General features: G+C 43.2%; 1 protein-coding gene across 2 annotated transcripts in view; it reads right to left on the bottom strand.

Annotated features, from left to right (window-relative positions):
• LOC121296632 (zinc finger protein 362-like) overlaps nucleotides 1–10,652 on the bottom strand; it is a 33,590-nt gene extending 22,938 nt beyond the window's left edge. Inside the window, exons 1-5 of one of the 2 annotated variants that reach the window (XM_041222385.1) lie at nucleotides 10,576–10,652; nucleotides 2,123–2,184; nucleotides 1,665–1,923; nucleotides 1,226–1,312; nucleotides 475–636 (exon numbers count right to left, since the gene is read on the bottom strand). In XM_041222385.1, coding sequence (XP_041078319.1) covers nucleotides 475–636; nucleotides 1,226–1,312; nucleotides 1,665–1,923; nucleotides 2,123–2,179 — 565 coding nt within the window. In that variant the 5' untranslated portion in view covers nucleotides 2,180–2,184; nucleotides 10,576–10,652. The remainder of the gene's footprint in view (nucleotides 1–474; nucleotides 637–1,225; nucleotides 1,313–1,664; nucleotides 1,924–2,122; nucleotides 2,185–10,575) is intronic. The other variant, XM_041222386.1, reaches the window with a different exon arrangement.
• Between the last annotated feature and the right edge of the window lie 13,127 nt (nucleotides 10,653–23,779).

Below are 23,779 nucleotides of genomic sequence, written 5' to 3'. Positions count from 1 at the left end.
TTCTCAATGCCATAAAAAGTCTGTTTTTTGTAAAGCATTAAGTTCGATTTCACACATTCTCTGCTTCAATTGAAAAATAAAGATTAAAAAAAACAGTAAATCTTTCTAAAATAAACATAGATATTAATCGTCAATTTGGCGAAAAAATTTAAATTGAATGGTAGAAAGCCTAATTATAGCACTGTGTAAATCCATCAAGCCTAGTTATAGCACTGCGTAATTCCATCAAGGGGTCTGAGATAGAAATAAAACAATGTGAGTGTTGCTGATCCTTGGCTAGGATTTCAGCATCAATCACTTCCTGTTACTTTTTATTCTTTATAATATTTACATTTTTCTATTCTGCTATTTTTTTTAGAGAGCAATACATGTTACATACACAGAGGTGATAATAATAATAATAATAATAATAATAATAATAATAATAATAATAATAATAAATCAGTCGTGAAGCTGGGCTGATTTTTCTTTTACCTGCAGGTGGCGCTGTGCCAGGAGAAGGGTGCAGCGTGGACACTATCATGGTGGCAGCTGAAGGATGACCAGTGACTCCGGACACTGAGAAGGACTGACCGGCTACTGAGCCTGGCGGGGCGGAGGAGACAAGCGTTCCCTGGGGAGTGGTGATCACAAGACCTGCAACACAAAGACACAGCAACACAGTGAGATGAGCTCCCTGCAGACACTCAAAGCAACACAGTGAGATGAGCTCCCTGCACTGACACTCATAACAACACAGTGAGATGAGCTCCCTGCAGACACTCACAGCAACATAGTGAGACAAGCTCCCTGAAAACAGACATTCACAGCAACACAGTGAGATGAGCTCCCTGCAGACACTCACAGCAACACAGTGAGACGAGCTCTGCAGACAGACATTCACAGCAACACAGTGAGATGAGCTCCCTGCAGACACTCACAGCAACAGTGAGATGAGCTCCTTGCAGACAGACACTCACAGCAACAGTGAGACGAACTCCCTGTAGACAGACACTCACAGCAGCACAGTGAGACGAACTCCCTGCACTGACACTCACAGCAACACAGTGAGACGAGCTCCCTGCATAGACACTCACAGCAGCACAGTGAGATAAACTCCCTGCAGACAGACACTCACAGCAACACAGAGACACAGCACTGGCTTGGCAGTACTGCAGCGCTGAGTGTGTCTGTATGTGTTGTGCAGTAGTATGAAGTAGTTGTGTGTTGTACTGTGTAGTTGTACCTGTGGTTGTGTAGTACTGTACAGTTGTATTGTGTACTCGTGCGGACAGGCACTGCACGGCAGGGGAAGTGATGTATTCTGGGTAATCTAGTGAGTAGGAGACACAATGGAGCCTTTTCATAAAACAGGAAGTTATCAAAAGAGGTCACAGTAGCAGTCAATCAAATACAGGGTCACAGTGCCAGGGGTGCCTCAAAGCCTTATAACAAACCCCTGGCAGCTGCTACAAGGGGAAATCAAATTGAGTGCACTTTACTCAACAACACAACTGCACTGAGCAATACAGCTGAAGTACAAAAGCACAGGTTTGGACTTTTGAGAAACAGAAGTTAGTAATCTGACTCTAAAACGACATTTTCAAAACAATCTCCTTTGCTGCAGGATCCAAGCAGCAGGTCTGTTTTTAAACCAATGTGTGTCACTAAACTATAAAACTCACCAGCAGCAGTCATAATCCCAGTGGATGGTACTGGGACCACAGTGATGTTCTGTTGCGATGTGTGGGGGGGGTGGAGGTGCCCCCCAGACTCCTGAGGTTTCCCCCCCCCTCGGCCCGTCTCCATAGTAACAGCGGAGCCTGGCATGGTGAGCACGGTGGTGGGGTAGTGAGAGGCGCCGCTGGGGGGAGCGAAGCTGCCAGCCTTGTCTACTGAGACAAGCTGATCCTTCATCTTATTGATAAACACAGCGTTCTCAATCTAAGGAGAAACAACACTGTTAAAGACAATTCCCTGTAGTTTATAGTGGTTGCTGAGGTGACTGAATGGTTCTATTAGTTTATATTAAGTGTTTTAAAAATACAGATCTGGGGACTTCTCATTAAACTCTGCACTGTCCTCATGTGAACAAGTGTGTGAGAAACATTTCAGAGCATCAGAGTCTACGACTGTGCCCTACCTGCCCTGTGGAGACCGGAGACCAGAAATACGAAGAATTAAAATGAGAGTCTTCCATCGCTCCTGAAAAGAGAGACAGAAATCAAACCCTCCAGCACAAACACGACCAATCACACCTCAACTGTCCGTTACATCTGTACTGTGTTCTGTGCACAGCATGACAGCTGTACATTGACAAATCCTTGATTGTGTTTGCTTTACTTATTATATTTGATTTATAATTCCCTCAATATTACTGCTGAAGACAACCTAAAGAGATATTGGGTAACTGCTGTAGTTCTGTGCAGGGTTTTATATTAGCGTTATATAGTGGGGTGCGCCAGCATTGATCTGTGTACAGGACAGCATAGTGAGGCTCTGCCTCAGCAGGCAATGCCAGCACACAAGATTACAACTTTATATAGACAGTAGTGGGTAGCTACTGTAGTTGTGTACAGTAGAATAACAGGTTTAATGACATGTCTTTCAGACTAGAATGTAATCATCTGATACTTGTTTCCGGGTCTTTCCTGTAGAATTATACTTGAAACTTGCCTATTGGGCAACCTGGCTTTAATATTGGGGTCTATAGGGGGCACCAGCCTAACTTTTCACTCAATGAATGTATAAAAATGTATGCTAGAAAAGAAAAAAGCTAACGCCCTCTTCATACTAGTATCGGAATGATACTAGTCAAATGAGTGTAGATTTAGAATATACAATAACACTTTCCTAACTCACTTTTTTTTAACACAACTTGAAGACTGATACCGTTGCAATGTACCCTGACCACACTTACATAAAGGATATTCTGAATCACACCAAGATACTCAACTCCACTGATTCTCGATGTGGACCTCCGTCATGCTGAGTGCAAAGGGTTGAGGTGTATAGAGCTCCGGAGAAGATTTTTTAATGACGGATTGAGCTGCTCTGAGCTTATTTTACGGATGTTTAAAAATATAAACTTGACGAAAAACATAACCCGTGGTAATGATGACATACAGTAAACTATACGAAAAATGCACTTTTCTTAATGCAGTACCAGAGATGGCACGTGCGCAGGAAACACAGTACAGTACACAGAAATGACCGTGTTACACAGTACAGTACACAGAAATGACCGTGTTACACAGTACAGTACTAGTAGACGGGTGCAATTATTGTATTTATTGGTATTAGCTGTCAGTTTTTATTCCTGTAACTTATCTGTAAATAAAAAAATTAAAAAACACATTAATGAAACAAGCATGACAGAAGTAAAGGCGGAGTTGAGAATCTAATACACAATATCCTTCTTTTAAGCATGCGCATGCCTCAGACTCATCCACTCCGCTGTCGTTGCGATCCACCTGCCACACTTGATCTGTTCCAAGTCATATCACAACTGTACCGGTAAGAAAAGTGCTCTTGTCTGGGTTTCATATAGATACAGTTATACCAGTACAATGCCGTTAACAACTCCAGTGTGAACATACATTGCGATACTGTTCCGCAACTATACTGGTGTCACAGGAAATAAGTTAGTGTTTGCCTTTTTGAGCCCTTTTATGCATGAGCGAATCTTAGAACTTAAAAGGCAAGGTTCCCTGAGGAAAATCATCCAAAATTACAGGATGCCATATGTATTTTTTTGAGAAACAAAAACAGGTATTGCAGACAGTAATTTTTGTTTAAATATGTTGTCATCTTATTTATCGAAGTGTATTGAAGAGAGTATTTTTTTCGTTTAAAAAGGTGACACACTAGTGTGTTTTGCATTTAAAAAAATTATCTACCAATATTAAACTATTATGCGTACATGATTTTCACAACAAAACATTCAGTACACAACTTTAGACAAACACTCAACCATACAATACATAGCATTATAGTGCAGCACTTACAGATGGTTTAGTCTTGTAGATCTTTGCGTTTACTAATAACAGGGCAGACATACAGACTTCTGTATAATTCGAGAACTAACTTTTACACACACACACACACACATATATATATGAAGGCTATATCTGCATCCTGAGCCATTCCTAAACAAAAAAAAGGCATAATACCACAGTAGTGATGTCAAAAAGTGATAATTCCTCCAAAGGAAAATATATTTTAACTCTGACCCATTCAACTCTTGACACCATCACTTTCAATTCAAATACAAAATGTTCATTAATGATCAACAAAATGAGAGTACTTTTTAAAAAAAAAAGATAGTACATTGGTACCTCAGAGAAACAGATAATGACATGGAACGTCTGTACAGCACTGAAACACTGTTTAAAAAAACTGAACTGTGCTGCTGAACCTCGTCTTCTTTAATAGCATCACAAGGGTTTCCATCTATTATAAAAAAATACAATTACAAGGTTGTCCTGGAAGAAAACTTGCTTCCTTCTGCTCTGACAATGTTCCCCAACTCTGAGGATTGGTTTATCCAGCAGGACAATGCTCCATGCCACACAGCCAGGTCAATCAAGGTGTGGATGGAGGACCACCAGATCAAGACCCTGTTATTGCCAGCCCAATCTCCAGACCTGAACCCCATTGAAAACCTCTGGAATGTGATCAAGAGGAAGATGGATGGTCACAAGTCATCAAACAAAGCCAAGCTGCTTGAATTTTTGCGCAAGGAGTGGCATAAAGTCACCCAACATCAATGTAATAGACTGGTGGAGAGCATGCCAAGATGCATGAAAGCTGTGATTGAAAATCAAGGTTATTCCACCAAATACTGATTTCTGAACTCTTCCTAAGTTAAAACATTAGTATTGTGTTGTTTAAAAATGAATCTGAACTTATTTTCTTTGCATTATTCGAGGTCTGACAACACTGCATCTTTTTAGTTATTTTGACCAGTTGTCATTTTCTGCAAATAAATGCTCTAAATGACAATATTGTTATTTGGAATTTGGGAGAAATGCTGTCAGTAGTTTATAGAATAAAACAAAAATGTTCATTTTACCCAAACACATACCTATAAATAGTAAAACCAGAGAAACTGATAATTTTGCAGTGGTCTCAATTTTTTCCAGAGCTGTATATATATATATATATATATATATATATATATATATATATATATATATATATATATATATATATATATATATATATATATATATATATACACACACACACACACGCCACATTCGCAGATCCATTTTTTTTTTTTTTTTTTTTTTACTTGGCTTGGCTTGAGTCTAAATGATTTTGCATCATTGAGTTAATCTTGCATAGAAATAGTGTACACTTTGCAATCAAGCTATCTGTGGTACATACGGTCTGTACAATATAATATCATATTCTTTAATTTATATTGCACCTAAATGCAGAGCAACTCAAAGCACTTTACAGTAACAATAAAAACACAGAAACATTTGTTGTAAAAACACAGCAAGTACACAGACAATGCACATTTTTTTACTTAAAATATAAAAAAGCAATACTTAATTCCAAATTACATAAAAACCTAACTCTGATGGAATGCCAACAGATAAGATGTGTTTCTAGTTGTTTATTAAAAATACCTATGGGTTTTGAGTCCTTGATTGCCTACGGGAGATCATTCCAGAGCCTGGGTGCAGAACAGCAAAATGCCCGATCACCCACAGAACAAAGCTTAGTTCTGGGAATTCTTAACAAACCAGAGTTCGCAGAGCGCAAATTAAGTGCAGGAAAGTACTGTAACAGATCTGAGATGTAGCTGGGATCGTGACAGTTAAGGCCAACCATGCAACCAGTTCAAAGAAAAAGATAGAACTGGTGTGATAGGTACAAACAATTTGGATCCTGTTAAAACACAAGGAGCGAAATTCTGGACATACTGTAGCCTGCCTAGAGCAGCCTTTGATGCACCTGCAAGCAGGCCATTGCAGTAGTCAAGCCAGGAGGAGACAGACGTGCACCAGCCTGTCCGCATCAGACAGACAAAGAATAGAACGAACAAGGGCTATATTCCGGAGATGGAACGTAGCATTACAGACATGAAAACCACACCTAGATTACTGACTAGGGGTGGCAATTTTAAACGTTTAAACGTATAAACTCTAAATAAGTGGTTAAACATTGAATAATATGGTAGGCGTGTAACCGGTCATGTGACAAATTCACCAAACGCATGCATGCATATATATATATATATATATATATATATATATATATATATATATATAATTTTAGTAATCTATCATCATATACAGGAGTCTGTTGCGTATCCTATTTCTGTGGTGCCACAGTAAGGGTGAATATTATACAAAAGATGGGGTTTGGCAATTGCCTCCAAGTAGTTTCTAATTAGTGCCACAGAAAGATTGACACCGGGGTGGGTTTTATTCTCGGTCGATCTGGCGCTTCATTGGTGCACCCAGTGTTCACGCTGTAGTGGCCGTGGTGTGGTTCAGTCCACACAGGGTAAGAAAAGTGTTTTTTTTTTTTTTTTTTTCTCATTTGTAATATATTTTTAATAAAACTGCATCTCTAAATAAAGGATCGAGGCAAAGCCATGTTTGGAATTGTTTGAGGAACCGGAGGAGAAAACCATTGTATGTAAATAATTATGCCAAACAAAACTGCCATACCACAAAAACACAAGCTCAATGCTTCATAATTTGAAATGAAAACATTCAGAATTACTGTGGATGGAGTTACCGAATGTGGTAAAAAGCAAACATCCATAATAAACAGAACGCTCTAGATGGCGACTGTGAATAGGACTAACACAATTTTAAAAGGATTTTTTTCAATATTAATTCAGAGAACACATAAGTGTAAATGAATGATGTATAGGCTTTAATTCATGCAAATAATTTGTTTAAAAAAATGTCCTTGATATCTATGGATTTTTCAAATGAAGGGGATTTAAAATAATAAAATAAACAAATAATGAATTTCCCATTTGTGACACCGATCCCTGAACAGTAGAGTTAATAGATCAATGTATTGGAATCTGTGAGTTTAATAGATTCTGCAACATAAGTAAGCTGCGTTTTGTTTTTAAATTATTATAATGGTTTTGTTTTGTTCTTTGAATATAATATAATGTAAAAAAAAAAAAAAAAAAGATGTAGTTTAGTTTATTCGCTTTGTGTCCGCAGGGCCATCTCAACAGCGCAGTACAAATACAGACAAAGACATTTACCAAGATAAAAATAATAAAACAAATGCTTTAAAGAAAAAACTAATTTCCATTAGGATTTTTTTTTTTTTTTTTTTTTTTAGATTCTATTGATTTTTAGTATTACTATGCAGGACAGCTGCTATAAGATCGGTATCTTTATTAAAAATGTGCACGGATGAATCTACCACTTGATCTACAGGTTAATCAACGAATGCCCATAAATTAGCTGATCAAAAATGTTTATCTATGGTCAACCCTAATTTCAATATATACTCTGGGGTGTATGTGTTTTTTTGGGGGTTTTTTTTGCATTACTTTGTAGTTAAGTCTTTGCGATGTTAAAACTCTTTAGGGGTTCTCTGTGTGGAAAATAGGAATCAGGGCTATCAGTATACATTAGAATGTAATATAAAGAGAATGTGTGTACGTATATATGGTTTCAACTTTGACACCTGCATAGCATTTAAACGTCCAGGTAGCAATGACTGGATAATATGAAGTGACTCTAGAGTATCTTCAGGCAAACTGCATACACATCATGGGAGATATATTGAACAGATCAAAAAGTCCCTAAAAGAAAACAGATGGACAAAGACCAATTATCTAAAACCGGAGAAAAACATAAAAGCGTTTGCAACAACAAAAACTGGAGGATGGATGACAACGGACAAACTCAGGAATGGTTCGTTTACAACGATACCAACCAGAACACATACTGCTCGGAATGCCACTTGTAGTCACATGAGAAAACTCAAAAATCAATTTGTGGCAAGAACAAGTATCTCAAAGTTGGACAGTGTCAAAGAGCATGAATTGTCAAAGTGCCATTAACATTGTATGGGGGTTTCTGCAGTGCAGGCAACACAAATAGCCTCTGCACAAGCAGAGGCGGCTTTAGCTTCACTCAAAGCAGCTCATTTTTGAAGCTGCAAATAAATGTTCGGGACTGTCTGTGCAACTGGAAAGCATGGGAGGCCTTTCTCAGATTTTGTCTGGATGTGTGAGTAAATATTGCATTTTTATAACATTTGTGTTGTGTACAATGCTGTTGTGTAAAGAGTTTTGTAATTCATAATTTGATACATTCAATAGTCCTTCCAGGAATCTGTGATTACAGAAAAAAATAAATAAATAAAAAATCACTGAATTTACTCTCTCCCGTTTTTATTTTTGCAAAACTCATTTGCTCCCTAGTACCACTGTACATGTCACTAGAGTGCATACACACTATTTGTATAGTGAAAAGTGTGGTGGGGTTTCAGTGTGAGCTTTAGTTCAGCCATGGAGAGATTCCTAAGGCCATCTGTGAGCACCGGAAACACAATTAAATGAGCTCTTAGTATAAAAGGCAAAAGACAGGGCACAAATGCAAAATGCAAGTCCAGTATTTCCAATAACTGACAATCATAGCTTCTGTTAAAATGGCAGAAGACAATGACAACGACCATGAATAGACAAACAGTGACTACTGAAAATAAGGCAAGATTATTACTATTATTATTATTATGTCACAAAAGGATTTCATAGTTTAGTCGCAAGTTGAAAGCAAAGCGTTGTTCTGTTACTCCTATGTGATGGTAGCACTTTCACATTGTTGCCTTGCTCAAAGAAACAAAAATGCTAGTTTATCAGCCAATCAGTGTTGCCTGTCACTGTTTCCATGAGCTTGTCACAGCTTCCAAACTATTTCTGTGTGCTGTCTTGATGTGAATGCGTTTTAAAACTACAACATTTTGGTGAAACATGTTTCTAAAAATACTGTTACATTTGTACCAAAATGCTCCAAGCCTAGTACACATTTGTAAAATGTACCAATGTGAATTTGAATCCCATTGCACAACTACAATCTTATTCTGCTAGGCAAATATTATTACTTATGCAATTAAATACAGTCATGTTTTGGCCATAACTGTATAACTTATTTTTTAAGAATTGTATGTATATTTTAAAAAATGGCATCCAATAGTCAGTACTGTAAATGTTGTGGACTTCTGTGGGGGCTAATTAAACGCACTTATACTATGCCTATCAACATTAAGTTCACCCCACTGAAAAAAAAAAAAAAAGTAATATGGAATTGTATTGTGTGTTGCAAAGGGGGTTCTGTATTTACATCCGATTGTCATTTTATTCTAACCAATGAAGTTTTAATTTTAATATAGCGACGGTTATTTTAAACACATTTTATTACAAAATTCCACAGTCCAAAACATTCTGTTGTTATTATTGTAGGTGCAAAAAAATATGAAAAAGGGATTCAAATTACTGATAGTAAATCATAATGTAACCACGTTAGATAAAGTAAACTTGTATTTGGTATTTATGTTCAATTTTGGTGAACGTTAGAATTTACTATGACTGTAATCAAATTTATCTTGAACTGAAGCATGAAGAACATTTAACATTTACTTTGTAATGCAACACTTACGTTGTCGACTAAATTTTGATTGTTATTGCAGTTTCTCGTGATCCCTTATTTAATATATTAAACGCACATTGATAAAACTATTTTTTGTGAACTATCAACAAATATTATACTGCCAGTAAAATGTCTATGCGGCCGGCGGATATGGGTGGATGGATAGATAGATAGATAGATAGATAGATTGATCGATCTATATTCTCATTTCTGTATCAAAAGGAGCAACATTAAAAAGAAAAAGGTAATACAGGTACACATAAATGTGAATAACCGATATAAAAAATGTAACTATATGAGGACGTTTGGGACTACAAGTAGGTGTTTATATGTACACAAATGGTTAAATGGTTACAAAATAATGTATTATCTGGCGGAAATCGAGCATGCTGAATTTATCGTGAGGGTATTTTTTATAGATTATTATTTTATCTACCAAAAGTACGCTATTCTCTTCACACGTTTACATTGTTGTGTTATAATGTCATTATCTATCGATAATTGTACCGATATTTCGCTGCAGTTTTCAATACATTTGTAGTATATGCTGTACTAATCACCACATTCACACACATACATGCATACATACATACATACATACATATAGACAAAGGTGCCAGGGCTTGCTTTTACGAGTACATTTATTGAATTAAAAGCACACACCACAGTGTTATTTATTAAAATACAACAACGTCAATTTAATATATATATATATAATATATATATTATAATATATATATATATATATACCCATTTAAAGCTGGGTATTGTTAGTAATCGGTGCTTCAATTAATTGTCTGTAAAGAACACGTAAATCAATCACTAAACTCGCTCGTAAATCGTGTTGAGTAAACCCGCTTTAGTTGCTGAGTATGTTATTATAATTACTTATAATGTGATAATACCTGCTGCGTTCACCCAATAAACCCCCGCGCATTCATTTACTCACCCCGTTTGCAAGCAACCGGGGAAAACTTCCGGGTTTATATCTTCTCTCTGAAATGGGGAAGAAAAAAAAAAAAAAAAAAAAAAAAAAAAAAAAAAAAAAAGAAAAAAATTAAGCTCAGAAAAAAAAAAATTCAAACACCGAATAGGCGAGAGTCACTCCGCCAGCTAGAAGAGTTCCTTTCCGGATCCGGGAAACAACCGCGGGTCACAGAATTAGATTTAAATAATAATATATGGAAATAGAGTCAGATTTAATCGGGGAATCAATAAAAACGAAAACAATTTAACGGAAGTAGTTTAATAATCCAAAAGAGGGTAAAATGGTCAACATGAAAATGCAAATTAGAATGTATATTGCCACACTTCCGGAAGGTAAGGTCAACAATCCCTAATACTGCTAAATGGTATGGACGCAATACCACCTCCGGCACTTGAGGCCAAATTACTTTGATAACATAACCAATTTGTGAGTTTTGATCAATTAAATGCAGATATTCCTGAAGGAATACATTCGTTTGATTATATATTTGTAAATTTGTCATACAGTTATTATATAATGTCTAGTCAACATTTTTCTATCACATTTCCGGTAGATGAGGTCAATACTCTCTCACTAGCTATTATTTTCGGGAGGTTAGGCTCAGCTAAAACGGAAGTGTACTTGCAGTTCTGTGAAAGTGAGGTATGACAAGGGGCCCGTTTCAGGGTTTGGGAAGGCATAACAGTCCCGCGTTTTGATTGGTCCATGTCTATCACATGAATATGTCATCACGCGAGTTGAAAAGCTTGTAGGCATTTTTGATATTGCGATCAAGGAGAGAAAGAGAGCGAGGGATCTGTTTCCCACAACCTTTCAATTAAAATCTAACGTGGTATTTTGCAGTACTAATATAACAAACTATGGGTTATTGCTTTATATGAATTGCCATGTAATGTTAAGAATCGTTTTTTTGTTTTGTTTTGTTTTTTCTCTAGTGGTGTACTTTTTTCTTTCAAATAGTATATAATCGTTTCGCGATGTATTGTAATATCGAATATATACACTATTGCAGTTTTGTTACAGAATACAATAGTTTATCTCTAATGTAATCACAGTTTTAAATATCGACTGTCCCTGTTTTCATTTACGTCCCAAATGCTGTGCCACTTCACTTCAGATAAAGTCACAAATTATGGGCCGATATATCTCAGATAATGGCCCAAATTGTGGGCTGCTCTGGTTTTTAGATAACGTCCCAAATTCAGTATTTTCGAATTCAGCCCAGTTTTTGGGATAATCTGCTTAGCTGACAGCCGAGTTTCTAAGTAGTGCATCAACAGTTTACCATAAACTGGCTCGTGAATTCATTTTGAGAGTAACCCTAACTACATGAATCAAAGTTAATCTATTTTTTACTCTTCTAAGATTGATATATATATATCAATTAGATAAAAAATGAGAAGATTCTATATAATATATATATATATAGATATATATAATATAGATACAAATAAAAATTTAGAATTTACACAAATAAAATGTTAATGTTAAAAAAAAAACGTATTTCTTAGTACAATTAAGAAACTTGAAATAAATATTTGAAAATTAATTAAAGTGGTCGTTTTCCTTTATAATGGGTACTATTAAAACACTTTTGAGAAGGAACACAGTATTCAAAAAAAAAAAAAAAAGGACATTTCATTTGCTTATGTAATGTCCATCAATATATAGCCATGCGTAGGGTTTATCAGACCTTTAAACTGTACCCCTTCTACCTGGAAGTTTCAGCTCAAGTACCCCTTTACAATTTTCGTTCAACTGAACGTTACCTCAGTTGCAATAAAATGGAGAATAATATGATGAACAGATTTCCATACGAAATCGCGTTCGGGGGTGGTACCCAAAATTCCACAAATCATGTGCCAACGAACTTGGTAGTACTCTATTTAGATGCACAACAGTCTTAGCTAAAGAAATTGGGTTCCTTCTTGTTCGTACCACCCACGACAGCCATTTGCCGAGCCTTACCTTGGTGTTTTTATAATGGGATTTGCCATGGGGGCGGGGTAGTCTCTTATCGTATATCATATCTCCATGACCCCTGGGGCAAGGAACTAGGGAGCACACTCTTCATGTGCATATGACTCAGTGAAAGAAAGAAAATCACCGCCCACAGGTTCGTAAGCCACCCCGCCGCCAGATGGCAGACGTTGCCCTTAAGGTGGTTTATATTGGGATTAACCATAGACATTTCTCAGGGTGCTATATCTTGGGTTTCGGGGGTCCCCGAGACTTGAAAATTGGTATGAGGGTCCACCGTGGGGCCCCTGTCGATCCCTCCAAGCAACGTGTCCCCAGCTGGAAAGGACCCCAATTTAGACCTTTTTTTTTTTGCCAACCTGGAGCTCAAAAGCTATTGGAAATCCAACCTTGACATGCCAAAATGCTGAAAATGTGAACATTTGTTGAATATGTAGCATTTGAAAACGGATGGCTCCCTATGAAAGAGGGGCCCCAGACATAACCCTAGGAAGATCAACCCGGGTTCTAGGCCCCAGGGTCACTGAGATATGACCCTGTGCAATTTGACCGGTAATTGTGAACAGGTGTAGCGGTGATGTGGTGCAAAAGGAATCACAAACAATTGTAATCCGGTTGGAAAGTGGTTTTAATTGTAATCTGGGTCTGGTGACCAACAAAAGAAAAACTCTCCCGCAATACATAACAATGTGTAATGCGTGGAGCCAAACAAATGGGTTTACAGTTCCAAACAATAAACATTATCCGCCCCACAATACTAAAACACGGTCACCAGTCCTGGGTGTGTGTAGTAGTGCTCGTGGTGGGTGATAACATGTTATTTGGTGACAGTTCATGCAGTGCAGTTCCGGCTTGTGCTGGCCCAAAAAGCGACAGCTTAGAGCGTGTTTAGCCGTCTAGTGATACAATAAACAAAACAATTGCTAACACTCAAAACAAACAAACACGAATATTCCTCAGCAGTTTCTACTGCAGCTCTCAGCCCTTCCAGGTTTAAAGCACAAACCCCAAGCGAACGAAAAGATTAGCATTTCTCTGGCCCCTTTTATGCTACCCCACATGATCCCTTGGTAAATGATTTCAGCTATAGGTTGCAGCTGCTACATCATTTATCTTCCAGGTCAATATGTTCCTGGCAATAGCGTTTACCTTTCTGAAATGTACACAGAAGCGGTTGGTGCCGTCCTTCTTGGCCACTATGACAATAGGACTGCACCACTTGCTCCTGGAAGGCTCAATCACCCCAAGCTTGAGCATGTCCCATACCTCTTTGCAAACACCACTTCGTCGACTTTCTGGGATCTGGTATGGTCTCTCTCACACGATGACACCTGGTGGAGAGATAATGTCATATTCAACCAAATTAGTTCTGCCGTGCAAGTCAGAAAAAACATTGCTGAACTCCTCAATAAGCTTTCGCAGCTCCCGTTGCTGATCTGGAACCAATTGTTCCCCCATCAAAAAGTCTTTGGACAGGGGCCTAAATCATCCTTCATATTGCCCTGGGCTATGAACAAGATCTCCCATGCCTGCCAGGGCTTTAATAAATTTGCATGATAAATTTCACGTTCATTATGGCGATCGGGCTGTCTAATTTCATAATTCACTTTCCCTATAGCCCGAATCACTTCATATGGCCCCTGCCATTTAGCACACAATTTCGATTCTGATGAGGGAAGTAGCAGCACTACCTTGTCTCCTGGTCCAAAGGTTAGTGCATTTTTGTTGTAATGCTGCTGTTGTCGGTGTTGAGCCGATCTAAGGTTGTCCTGGGCCAAACGACCAACCAAATCTAGACGATCTCTTAGTAGGAGCACATGCTTCACTACATTTTTGGACGAGCCTTTGTGCTCCTCCCACCCCTCTCTCAACAAATCGAGGGTGCCGCAAGGCTATTGGTCATACTAGAGCTCGAAGGGGGAGAACCCTGTTGAACTCTGCGGCACCTCACTGCAAAAAGGAGGTAGGGAAGAAGCGATGCCCAATGTTTCTGCTCTTGTGTTACAAACCATCTCAGGATCGACTTAAAGGTCTGATTAAAGCGTTCCACCAAACCGTCCGTCTGTGGATTATAAACAGACTTCCTGGTGTAGCGTGTTAGACAGAAAATTGGTTCCATGATCAGTCAAAATCTCTTTGGGTATCCCTACTCTGACTAACTCGTTGGCTATTGCAGCGGCGCTAGTGGATGTCAATGGAACTGCCTCTGAGTATCGTGTTGCATAATCTACCACTGCTAATATATGCGTATACCCAGAGTCAGAAGGTAGCAAAGGACCCACTATGTCCACTATAATGCATTCAAAGGGGGTGGAAATAATCGGCAGTGGAACCAAGGGGGCTGGGCGCACTTGACCCGGCGCTACTCGCTGGCAGTCTGGGCATGTGGCTACATATCTCGACACATCAGTATGAAGACCTAACCAATAGAATGACTAGTAACGGGTCATTATGTTGGCCCCACACTATGTCCACACTTGAGTACCACATGTCCGGTACATTGAGAGGGGCCGGAGTAGCATCTGCCCTGGTTGGCCCAGTAACCTCGCCCTCTCCGTCACACTGCGTTCTGTCTCCCTTTGACTGCTGTTTGTTACCATTCAAGCACTTTCTCACCAAACCCCAGCCTTGTCTCAAAGATGCTCCCTCCCATATCGCGCTGTCTCTCCTTATTCCTTTTTCTAGGATGGAAAATAGGGGAAAACATTTCAGGGTGAAAAGGAAACACATCACCAATTCGTTCCCCTTTCTTTCTTTCTGCCATGTTTACATGTGTGGCTGAGACTGCCATTATTTGCATCAATTCTTTGAATTTTAGCCAGTCTCAGCCCAGAATAACTAGGTGTGGCAACCTTTCCGCCACCTCTACTACGAGGTGATGTTTTATCAGTCCCACCGATAAGTATATTTTTAGGGTGGGGTATGCCACCGTGTCTCCATGGATACAGGAGATGGCCACCTGACCTCGTGGCCGCCACAACACACCACCCAGGAGAGCTGTCCAAATTAAGGTTTGCTCACAACCCGTGTCCACTATTACGCAGGTTTTCACATTACCTAAAACCACATCGATCATACAAGCCCCTCCCGACCATTTTCCCTGCGCTTACCTATTTCAGGTGCCCAATTACAAGCGACCAGGTCACAATCCATGGCAGCGGGGCATGACCTGGCCACATGTCCTGGTTAGTGGCACCTAAAACAAACAGGGGGGACAGAGGGAACAGGGGTTAAGAATCTGTCCCGCTGCTGGTATGGCAAAGGGGCAGGGGCAGCACCTCTACCCCAGCTGGGGTCCAACCTTGGTCTCCTTTTGGGGGAGGCAAGGGGGCCCATTGGGGTCGACAGTCTCGGAGGTTTGGGTCCCGGGACGGATGGTGCGGGTGGTGTTGGAGGAGAGAGAGGTAGAGGTCTGCTGCTCCGAAGGGCAGGGGCCGACAGTATCTTAACCCGGGCAGAAGCTAGGGAGTCCTCAATGATTTCCGCCCGCTGCACGGCCTCCTCCAGGGTGTTGGGGTTGTGGCGCCATATACACGCCTGGGTATCGGCGCCGACCACACGGCAGAACTGCTCCACCACTATTGCCTCCCAAATCTGTGCCACGGTCTTTCTGGGGTCAGCCAGTGCACCGTGTGGTCACACAACCGCTCTACGACCACCCTGGGGCATTTCCGGTGATCTTCGGTACTCCCTAAAGCGTGCCCGATGGGTTTCTGCCGTTATGTTGAGGTGGCGAAGGATGGCCTGTTTAACCAGGTCGTAGTTTGCGGCGTTGAGGTCACTCATAGCCTGGTAGTCTGCCTGAGCTTCCCCAATCAGGCAGGGTCCCAGCTGGCTCGCCCAGAACTCCCTCGGCCAAGCTGCAGTGGTAGCCAGCCATTTGAATGCAAGTACGCTTCCGGGTCGTCCTCCGATGACATCTTCATCGCCCGAGCATTCGGTGCCGACATAACGGTTGTTGCGGTAGGAGCTGGCACTGTGGACATTGCCAGCCCTACCCGCTCAATGAGCGCAGTATAGCGCTCTTCCATCCTTCTCTCCTCTACATCCCATCTGTGTTCCAGAGCCTCCAGCAGCTCCGTCGATGCGTTGTGATCCATCTTGTGTTCTGACACCACGTGTGGCAATTTGACCGGTGATTGTGAACAGGTGTAGAGGTGATGCGGTGCAAAAGGAATCGCAAACAATTGTAATCTGGTAGGAAAGTGGTTTTAATTGTAATCCGGGTCTGGTGACCAACAAAAGAAAAACGCTCTGGCAAGTTGTTTTTGGACATTTATGACGGGGCATATCTCTGGTTCTGTGGAGGTTAGGAACTTGATTTTGTCCAGGATGGCTCAGCAAAGTTAATTTTTTCGTCATAACTCGAGTTTTTGGGCGAACCACTGCGCCATTTTAGGAGGTGGTTTGGGGTGCTCCCCTGAGTCTATATCTGGTGTGTAGTGTGCAATGGCTGCATGGTGCTGTGTGCTTGCAGGGGTTGCATGGTGGGTGTGTGCATGCAGGGGTTGCATGGTGCTGTGTGCTTGCAGGGGTTGCATGGTGGTGTGTGCATGCAGGGGTTGCATGGTGGGTGAGTGCGTGCAGGGGTTGCATGGTGGTGTGTGCGTGTAGGGTTGCATGGTGGTGTATGCATGCAGGGGTTGCATGGTAGGTGTGTGCATGCAGGGGTTTTATGGTGGGTGTATGCATGCAGGGTTGCATGGTGATGTGATTGGGCAGGGATTGCATGATGGGTGTATGAATGAAGGGATTGCATGGTGGTGTGTCCGTGCAGAGGTTGTATGGTGGGTTTATGCATGCAGAGGTTGCATGGTGGTGTGTGCGTGCGTGCAAGAGTTGCCTGTTAATGTGTGTGGGGGGGAGTGCAGGTTTGGCGCAAAAGAGGGAGCGGGAGGCGAGGGCATATATGGAGGGTGCAGGGAAAAGACTAGGAAGGGTAAGGTAAAAGAAAAACTACTACAATTTATTTTCACTTTTGACTCCCAGTCCCCTTTTGTCACTTTATGATTCTATTTTGTGATTATTTAATTATTGCCAAAATAAACAGCCTTCATCGCAGTCTCATTTCTGTCCCAAAAAGAACCCGAAATCAACTGCAGAATTTAAAAACAAACAAACAAAAAAGCTATTAATCAGCAGCAACACAATTTTAGTATTTAACAGTAAAACTACTTTGTACACTTTTTTTTTTTTTTTTTTTTTTTACAAGTAGATAATAATAACAAAATAGCAGCACGGCATCTCCTGGACTTGCATTGGTCCCTTGTTTAATAGCCTCTGTTAATTCTTTATATGACAATATTTATAATTAACATTTTCTTCTTCTTGATATTCTGTTTCTCTATAATGAACTTTATGAAACTCCTCTATTTGTAGCAAAAATTCTAAATCATAATTTGCCATTACTATTAACTTTTTCAAATCTTATTCCCAATATATCAGCTTTCTCTTTACCTTCATACACAAGTTCCTATTGATTTTTAAGACTCCCTTTTCCCATCCTTTATGTGCAGTATTCCTACACTGATCCTCTCTCTCTCTCGCTCTCTCTCTCTCTCTCTCATGTTCTGATCTGCCGTTCCCATTCAATTCGAATGACAACCATTAACGAATGGGAAGAGCCTCTCTGACCATCAATCTCTGAGCAAATATACAAAAGCTGCCCTATCAGGGCCCTGCTGTGTGGGGGAAGTTCCGCCCACCTCCTGCTGAAGAGGGACGTCCTCACAATAGCACATCGCCATTTTCTCTCTCATCTCTCTGAGACAGGTCGTACATTGCTTTTGCTTTTACATACCGAATTTGGCTAATTTGTTGGATTTATCTGCAAATTAAAGATTAATTCACAGTAAAAATTGTGCTCAAGTGTGTCTAAAAGAGTGTCTTTGCTTTTTTCTCATGTCAGTTTTCTGGCTAGAGCTGGTTTCGACCCCTCTGAAGAGATTACATTGCTCTTATCACTACACAAGGTCTTGTGTAGTTGTTACACCGTTTGAGAGCTGTTGGGGTCCTCTACGCCTATTTCATCGGCCACAGCGACCAAAAAGAAAAAAAAAAAAACAGCTCGGGCCTAGTGCCCCTCTCAATCCTCGGGCTTTCCTAGCGCGGCTACGCTTGCCCTTGGCGACCACGACGATTGAATCAGCTGCGTACCCCGGCATTGACCGCGGTTTTTCAAGGTTGAGAAAACAGCGCCTACACGGTTCCGATTGACTCGGCACCGGTGTAAACATCTTCGGAGCCGCCTACAGCTCGGCACCGACCATGGAACAGGTCCACTCGCCGCAGACTGTCTCGGCATTGATTCCGCCTCCGATTGATTCGGCACCTGGGAACAGCCGGCACCGTCCGCGCTACACGTCGGCATCGACATCGGAGACGATCGTCTTGGCTCCGCCCACTCAGCACCGACTGCGTGCATCTCGACATCAACCTCACTGCCAACAGCGCGTGCCTCGACGCCGATCTCGGCACCGACTGATTGTTTAAAAAAAAAAAAAAAAACGCATCTTCAGGCTTCTCATTGAGCACAGCAGTTTTTAAAAAAATAATCAACTGAAAACATGTCAGTGCAGTCGACTTGGTCTTCAGCTGGCTTCCACCAGTGTGACCGGTGCGCAGCTAAGCTGCCCAGGCAGGACGAACATTGATCCTGCGCCAGGTGCCTAGGGCCAGAACACACGGCCAAGGCACTGGCAGGTGAGCTGGACTGCTCTCCCTGTAGGAAGTTCTCAAGGAGAACTAAGCGACGGAGAGCAGCCCTATCCCCAACAGAGTCTCTCTCCTCCAACTAGGGGAGAATGAGATCAGTGGTCCAAGAGCCTCCGCAGAGGTCATCCAGTACACCCCCTGCTACAGTGACCAGGGAACTCTCACGCTCATCTGGGTCACCCTCCCCTACCCCACCACCGGTACAGAGGCACAGAAACCTCTCAAGGGAAGCGAGATGGTCACCGCCGAGGTGGTACCACTCGAGGGGACGCTCACCAGGGGACAGGCGGTTGCGGTGCAGGCACCGCTCCCATTCCCCAGGGGACAGAAGGTTGCGGCTCAGACACCGCTCCCCTTCTCCACGCAGGTGCAGACGTGCATCGTCACAGTCGCCTCGAAGGCGCCCAAGCTTGGCCAAGCGGCGCTTCGTGGAGCTGGCAGAGACTGTAAGGGCTAAGCAGACCATGCTGGAGACCCTATTGAAATCTCTCGGTGGGATGCCCCCTACCACCAGTCAGCTCCAGCACCGACATTCTTGTTCCCCATCCCCTCTGCCTAGACCCCCTAGCCCAGACGAACTGTCCTTGTCCTCGTTCAGATTGGACATCTCGGAACCAGCCGCCTCCATCGGGCAGGCCACGGTGGGAGGCTCTGTAACACCCTTGCCACACGTGTTGCAGAGGGAAGAGTTCCAGGCCCTAATGCAGCATGCAGCTGCAGCCATGGACGTTCCCTGGCCGGCAGAACAAGAGGGAAAGGGGAACTGCTTCCACCAGCAGAAAGGGCACCCACAGCATGCCGTCCCCCTATGCCAGGACTTCCTGGAACTGGTGTGCTCCTCCTGGAGGAACCCAGCGTCTGCACCCTCAGCCTCCAAAACAGCAGAGTCTCTGCTTCTTACTGCAGGAGCCCAAGAAGCAGGCCTAGGCATAATCCCCACTAGCGGGGACATGGTCACGGTTTTGGTGCAAGGTGCCCTCTTCACCAAGCCTTGCAGAACGACAGACGCGATGCTCAAAAAAGCTTACGCATCGGCAGCGCTGTCGGCCCGAGCAGCAAATGCCATAGCCATGCTCTACCAGAATCAGTTGGCAGAGAGGCTGCAGGTGAGGCTGCAGGTGAGGGCTACAATGGCAGACACGGGGGAGTTCCAGGTGGTGTTAGGTCAGGCATCAGGGAGGTCGCTGGCGGTGCTGGTGGCCGCCGGCTGGCATTTGTGGCTGACACAAGCCAAGGTCATGGAGACCGAGAAGGTGATAGTACTGGACGCCCCCATTACACCGGGGCAGACTTTTGGGGCGACCATTGATGTAAGCCTTGAGAGGTCCCACAAGACCACGGAGGTCGCCTCCAAGTTTTCGCACCTTCCAGCTTACCGTCAGCGCCCAAGGTGGCATGGGCAGCCTGCCGGCGTGAAAGGGTCTGAACATCGCCCTCCACCCCAGAATAGACAAGCAGGCATTGGCAGAGGCAGAGCCTGCGGAAGGGGACCACCGCAGGCCAGGGGTAACCGGTTCTCCAGCTGGAGACCGAGGCCAGGGCCTAAGAAAGACCCACCCCCTCCCAAGCCCAAGGGAGACCACCCCAGAGGGGCCCCGGCTGCCACCAAACCCCTGGACGCTTGAGTGCTATCGATAATGAGAAAAGGATACGCTTTACAATTCCGCATTGGTCCGCCACCCTTAAAAGGGTGTGCTCCTCACCACCGTCGAACCAGCGAGGGCGATACTCCTTCAACAGTAAGTCCAAACGATACCCTCAGCGGCTTTTACTCCAGGTGCTTCCTGGTGCCCAAAAGGGATGGCGGTTTCAGACTAATTATGGACCTCAGGGTCTTCAACTTGTTCCTCAAACAGAGGAAGTTTAACATGTTGACAGCAAAGCGTATCCTCCAGTCTGTCCAACCGGGTGACTGGTTCACACGATCGACCTGCAAGACGCCTACTTTCACATCCCGATCCATCCCACGCACAGAAAATATATGCGCTTCGCCTTTCAAGACAACACGTACAAATTCTGCTTGCTGCCATTTGGCCTCTCGCTGGCGCCCCGCACATTTTCAAAGTGCGTGGCTGCAGCACTGGCTCCACTCAGGCTGCAGGGTATTCGGATCCTAAACTATCTGGACAATTGGTTGATTTGCGCGCAGTCAAAAGCACGCGCACAGGTGTCCACAAAACAGGTCATAGATCATGTGGTGAAGTTGGGGCTCTCAATACGTCAACAGAAGAGCAACTTCATACCGACTCAGTCCACAGTGTTCCTGGGGATCAAACTGAACTCTGTGAGCATGTTTGCCTCACTGTCAGAAGACAGGATTCGGTCATTGGAGACCACACTCTCCCTATTCAGAGAGGACACTCTCCTACTGGTCAAACTATATCAAAGGTTGTTGGGGCTGATGACAGCCACCTCGAGAATCCTTCCACTAGGGCTGGTAAGAATGCACCCACTTCAAGCCTGGGTGAATACGCTCAAGATGCACCCGGTCCGAGATCGGTAACGGCTGGTACGAGTTTCCAGACAATGGAGTGGTGGCTCCGTCCCGGCAATCTGCGCCTCGGATCTCCCCTCGGATCCCCTCACAGAAGGGAAGTGATCACTACAGACGCCTCCAGTCTGTGCTGGGAAGCAGTCTGGAACAGGAAAGGAATAAGAGGTCAGTGGAAGGGACATTGGCAGCAAGCGCACATAAATGCACAAGAGCTGAGTCCACGTCTTGCCCCATATGGTTCTCCATGGAGAGAGACGGGGGTCTCCTGGGAGTAGGTGCGCTAGCTCACCCCTGGCCACAGTGGCTCTTGTATGCGTTTCCTCCGCTACCATTAATACCCCTGACACTAGAGAGGATCAGGATGGAGAGAGCACAGGTTGTGCTGGTTGCACCCAGATGGCCGAGACGCCCCTGGTTTGCTCTCCTCTCTGACAAGTTGTCGGATCAGCCGTGCCAGCTCCTGCTGCGCAAGGACCTCCTGAGCCAAGCGGAGGGGCTATTATGGCACCCGAACTCAGCCCAGCTCCAACTTTGGGTCTGACCATTGAAAGGAGCTGTCTATTCAGACGAGGTTTACCAGATGCAGTAGTAGAAACACTACAGTCTGCCAGAGAGCCGAGCACTAGAGCCCAGTACTCATATAAATGGAAAGTTTTCCAAGACTGGTGCCTTGCCAAAGGTTACGATCTGGTGACTTGCCCGATTGAGACGATAGGGAAATCAGCATCCACTTTGAAGGTATACCTGGCAGCAATATCAGTGTGCCATGACAAAACTGACTCAGTGTCCCCGGGGGCACATTTCCTGGCAGTGCAATTTCTTAAAGGGGCTCAGAGGTTTCGTCCTCCCGTGAAAAGCATGGTCCCCAAGTGGGATCTAGAACTGGTACTGTGGGCCCTTATGGGTCCCCCAGTTGAGCCCATGGCATCAGCAGAACTGTGCCCTGTTTCATTGAAAGTGGCATTTTTAATAGTAAGTGAGCTTCATGATGACACATGTATGGCTTTCACTGGAAGTGACTCGCATGTAACACTAAGAACAAATCCATCCTTTTTGCCAAAACTGGTATCCTCATTCCACATTAACCAACCATTGGTTTTGGAAACTTTCAGACCTACCCCGCACAAGTTAGAGGAGGACCGTAAACAACACATGCTATGCCCAGTTCGGGCTCTGTGCTGTTATTTGGATAGGATGGTGTCCTGGAGACAGTCCAACCAGCTGTTTGTCTGCTACGGGTCCCGCTCTAGAGGTCAGACCCTATCAAAGCAACGTCTAGCGCACTGGGTGACAGATGTGATACGCTTGGTGAATGAACAGACAGACTCCCCGTTACCGGGGGACATTACGGCCCATTCTACCAGGGCTCAGGCAACTTCGTGGGCTTTCGTTCATGGCGCCTCCTTAAATGAGTTATGCAATGCTGCTACATGGACAGGTAGTCAGACATTTGTGCGTCTGTACTGCCTTGATGTGACAAACCAAACGAGACCCTCTCTGGGCTCTAGAGTTTTGTAGGTGGCATGTGGGCTCTGTTGCTATCACCGTGGGGCTGTACTGTCGGTATTCTGGAGCCACGACAGCTTTGGTACAGCTTTCCCATTCAGTAATGGTTGTCATTCGAATTGAAAGGGAACGTTAGGTTATTACCATAACCCTGGTTACCTGAAATAGAATGACAACCATTACCCTTCGAGGGCTTGTCCCCAGCTGACCTCTGATTTTGAAAGAAAATGGCGATGTGCTACTGTGAGCAGGAGGTGGGCGAGACTTCCCCCTCACAGCAGGGCCCTGATAGGGCAGCTTTTGTATATTTGCTCAGAGATTGCTGGTCAAAGAGGCTCTTCCCATTTGGTAATGGATGTCATTCTCTTTCAGGGAACCAGGGTTATGGTAATAACCTAACGTTATTGTAACAGTATTCTTCCAGCACTGCCTTTTTCTACTTCTTATTTCTCTTTGTGCCATTGCTTTAGC

Source organism: Polyodon spathula, chromosome 21 (genome assembly GCF_017654505.1).
Source record: "Polyodon spathula isolate WHYD16114869_AA chromosome 21, ASM1765450v1, whole genome shotgun sequence".
Classification (NCBI taxonomy): Eukaryota; Metazoa; Chordata; class Actinopteri; order Acipenseriformes; family Polyodontidae; genus Polyodon; species Polyodon spathula.
This window is presented reverse-complemented; position numbering and strand designations above follow the sequence as displayed.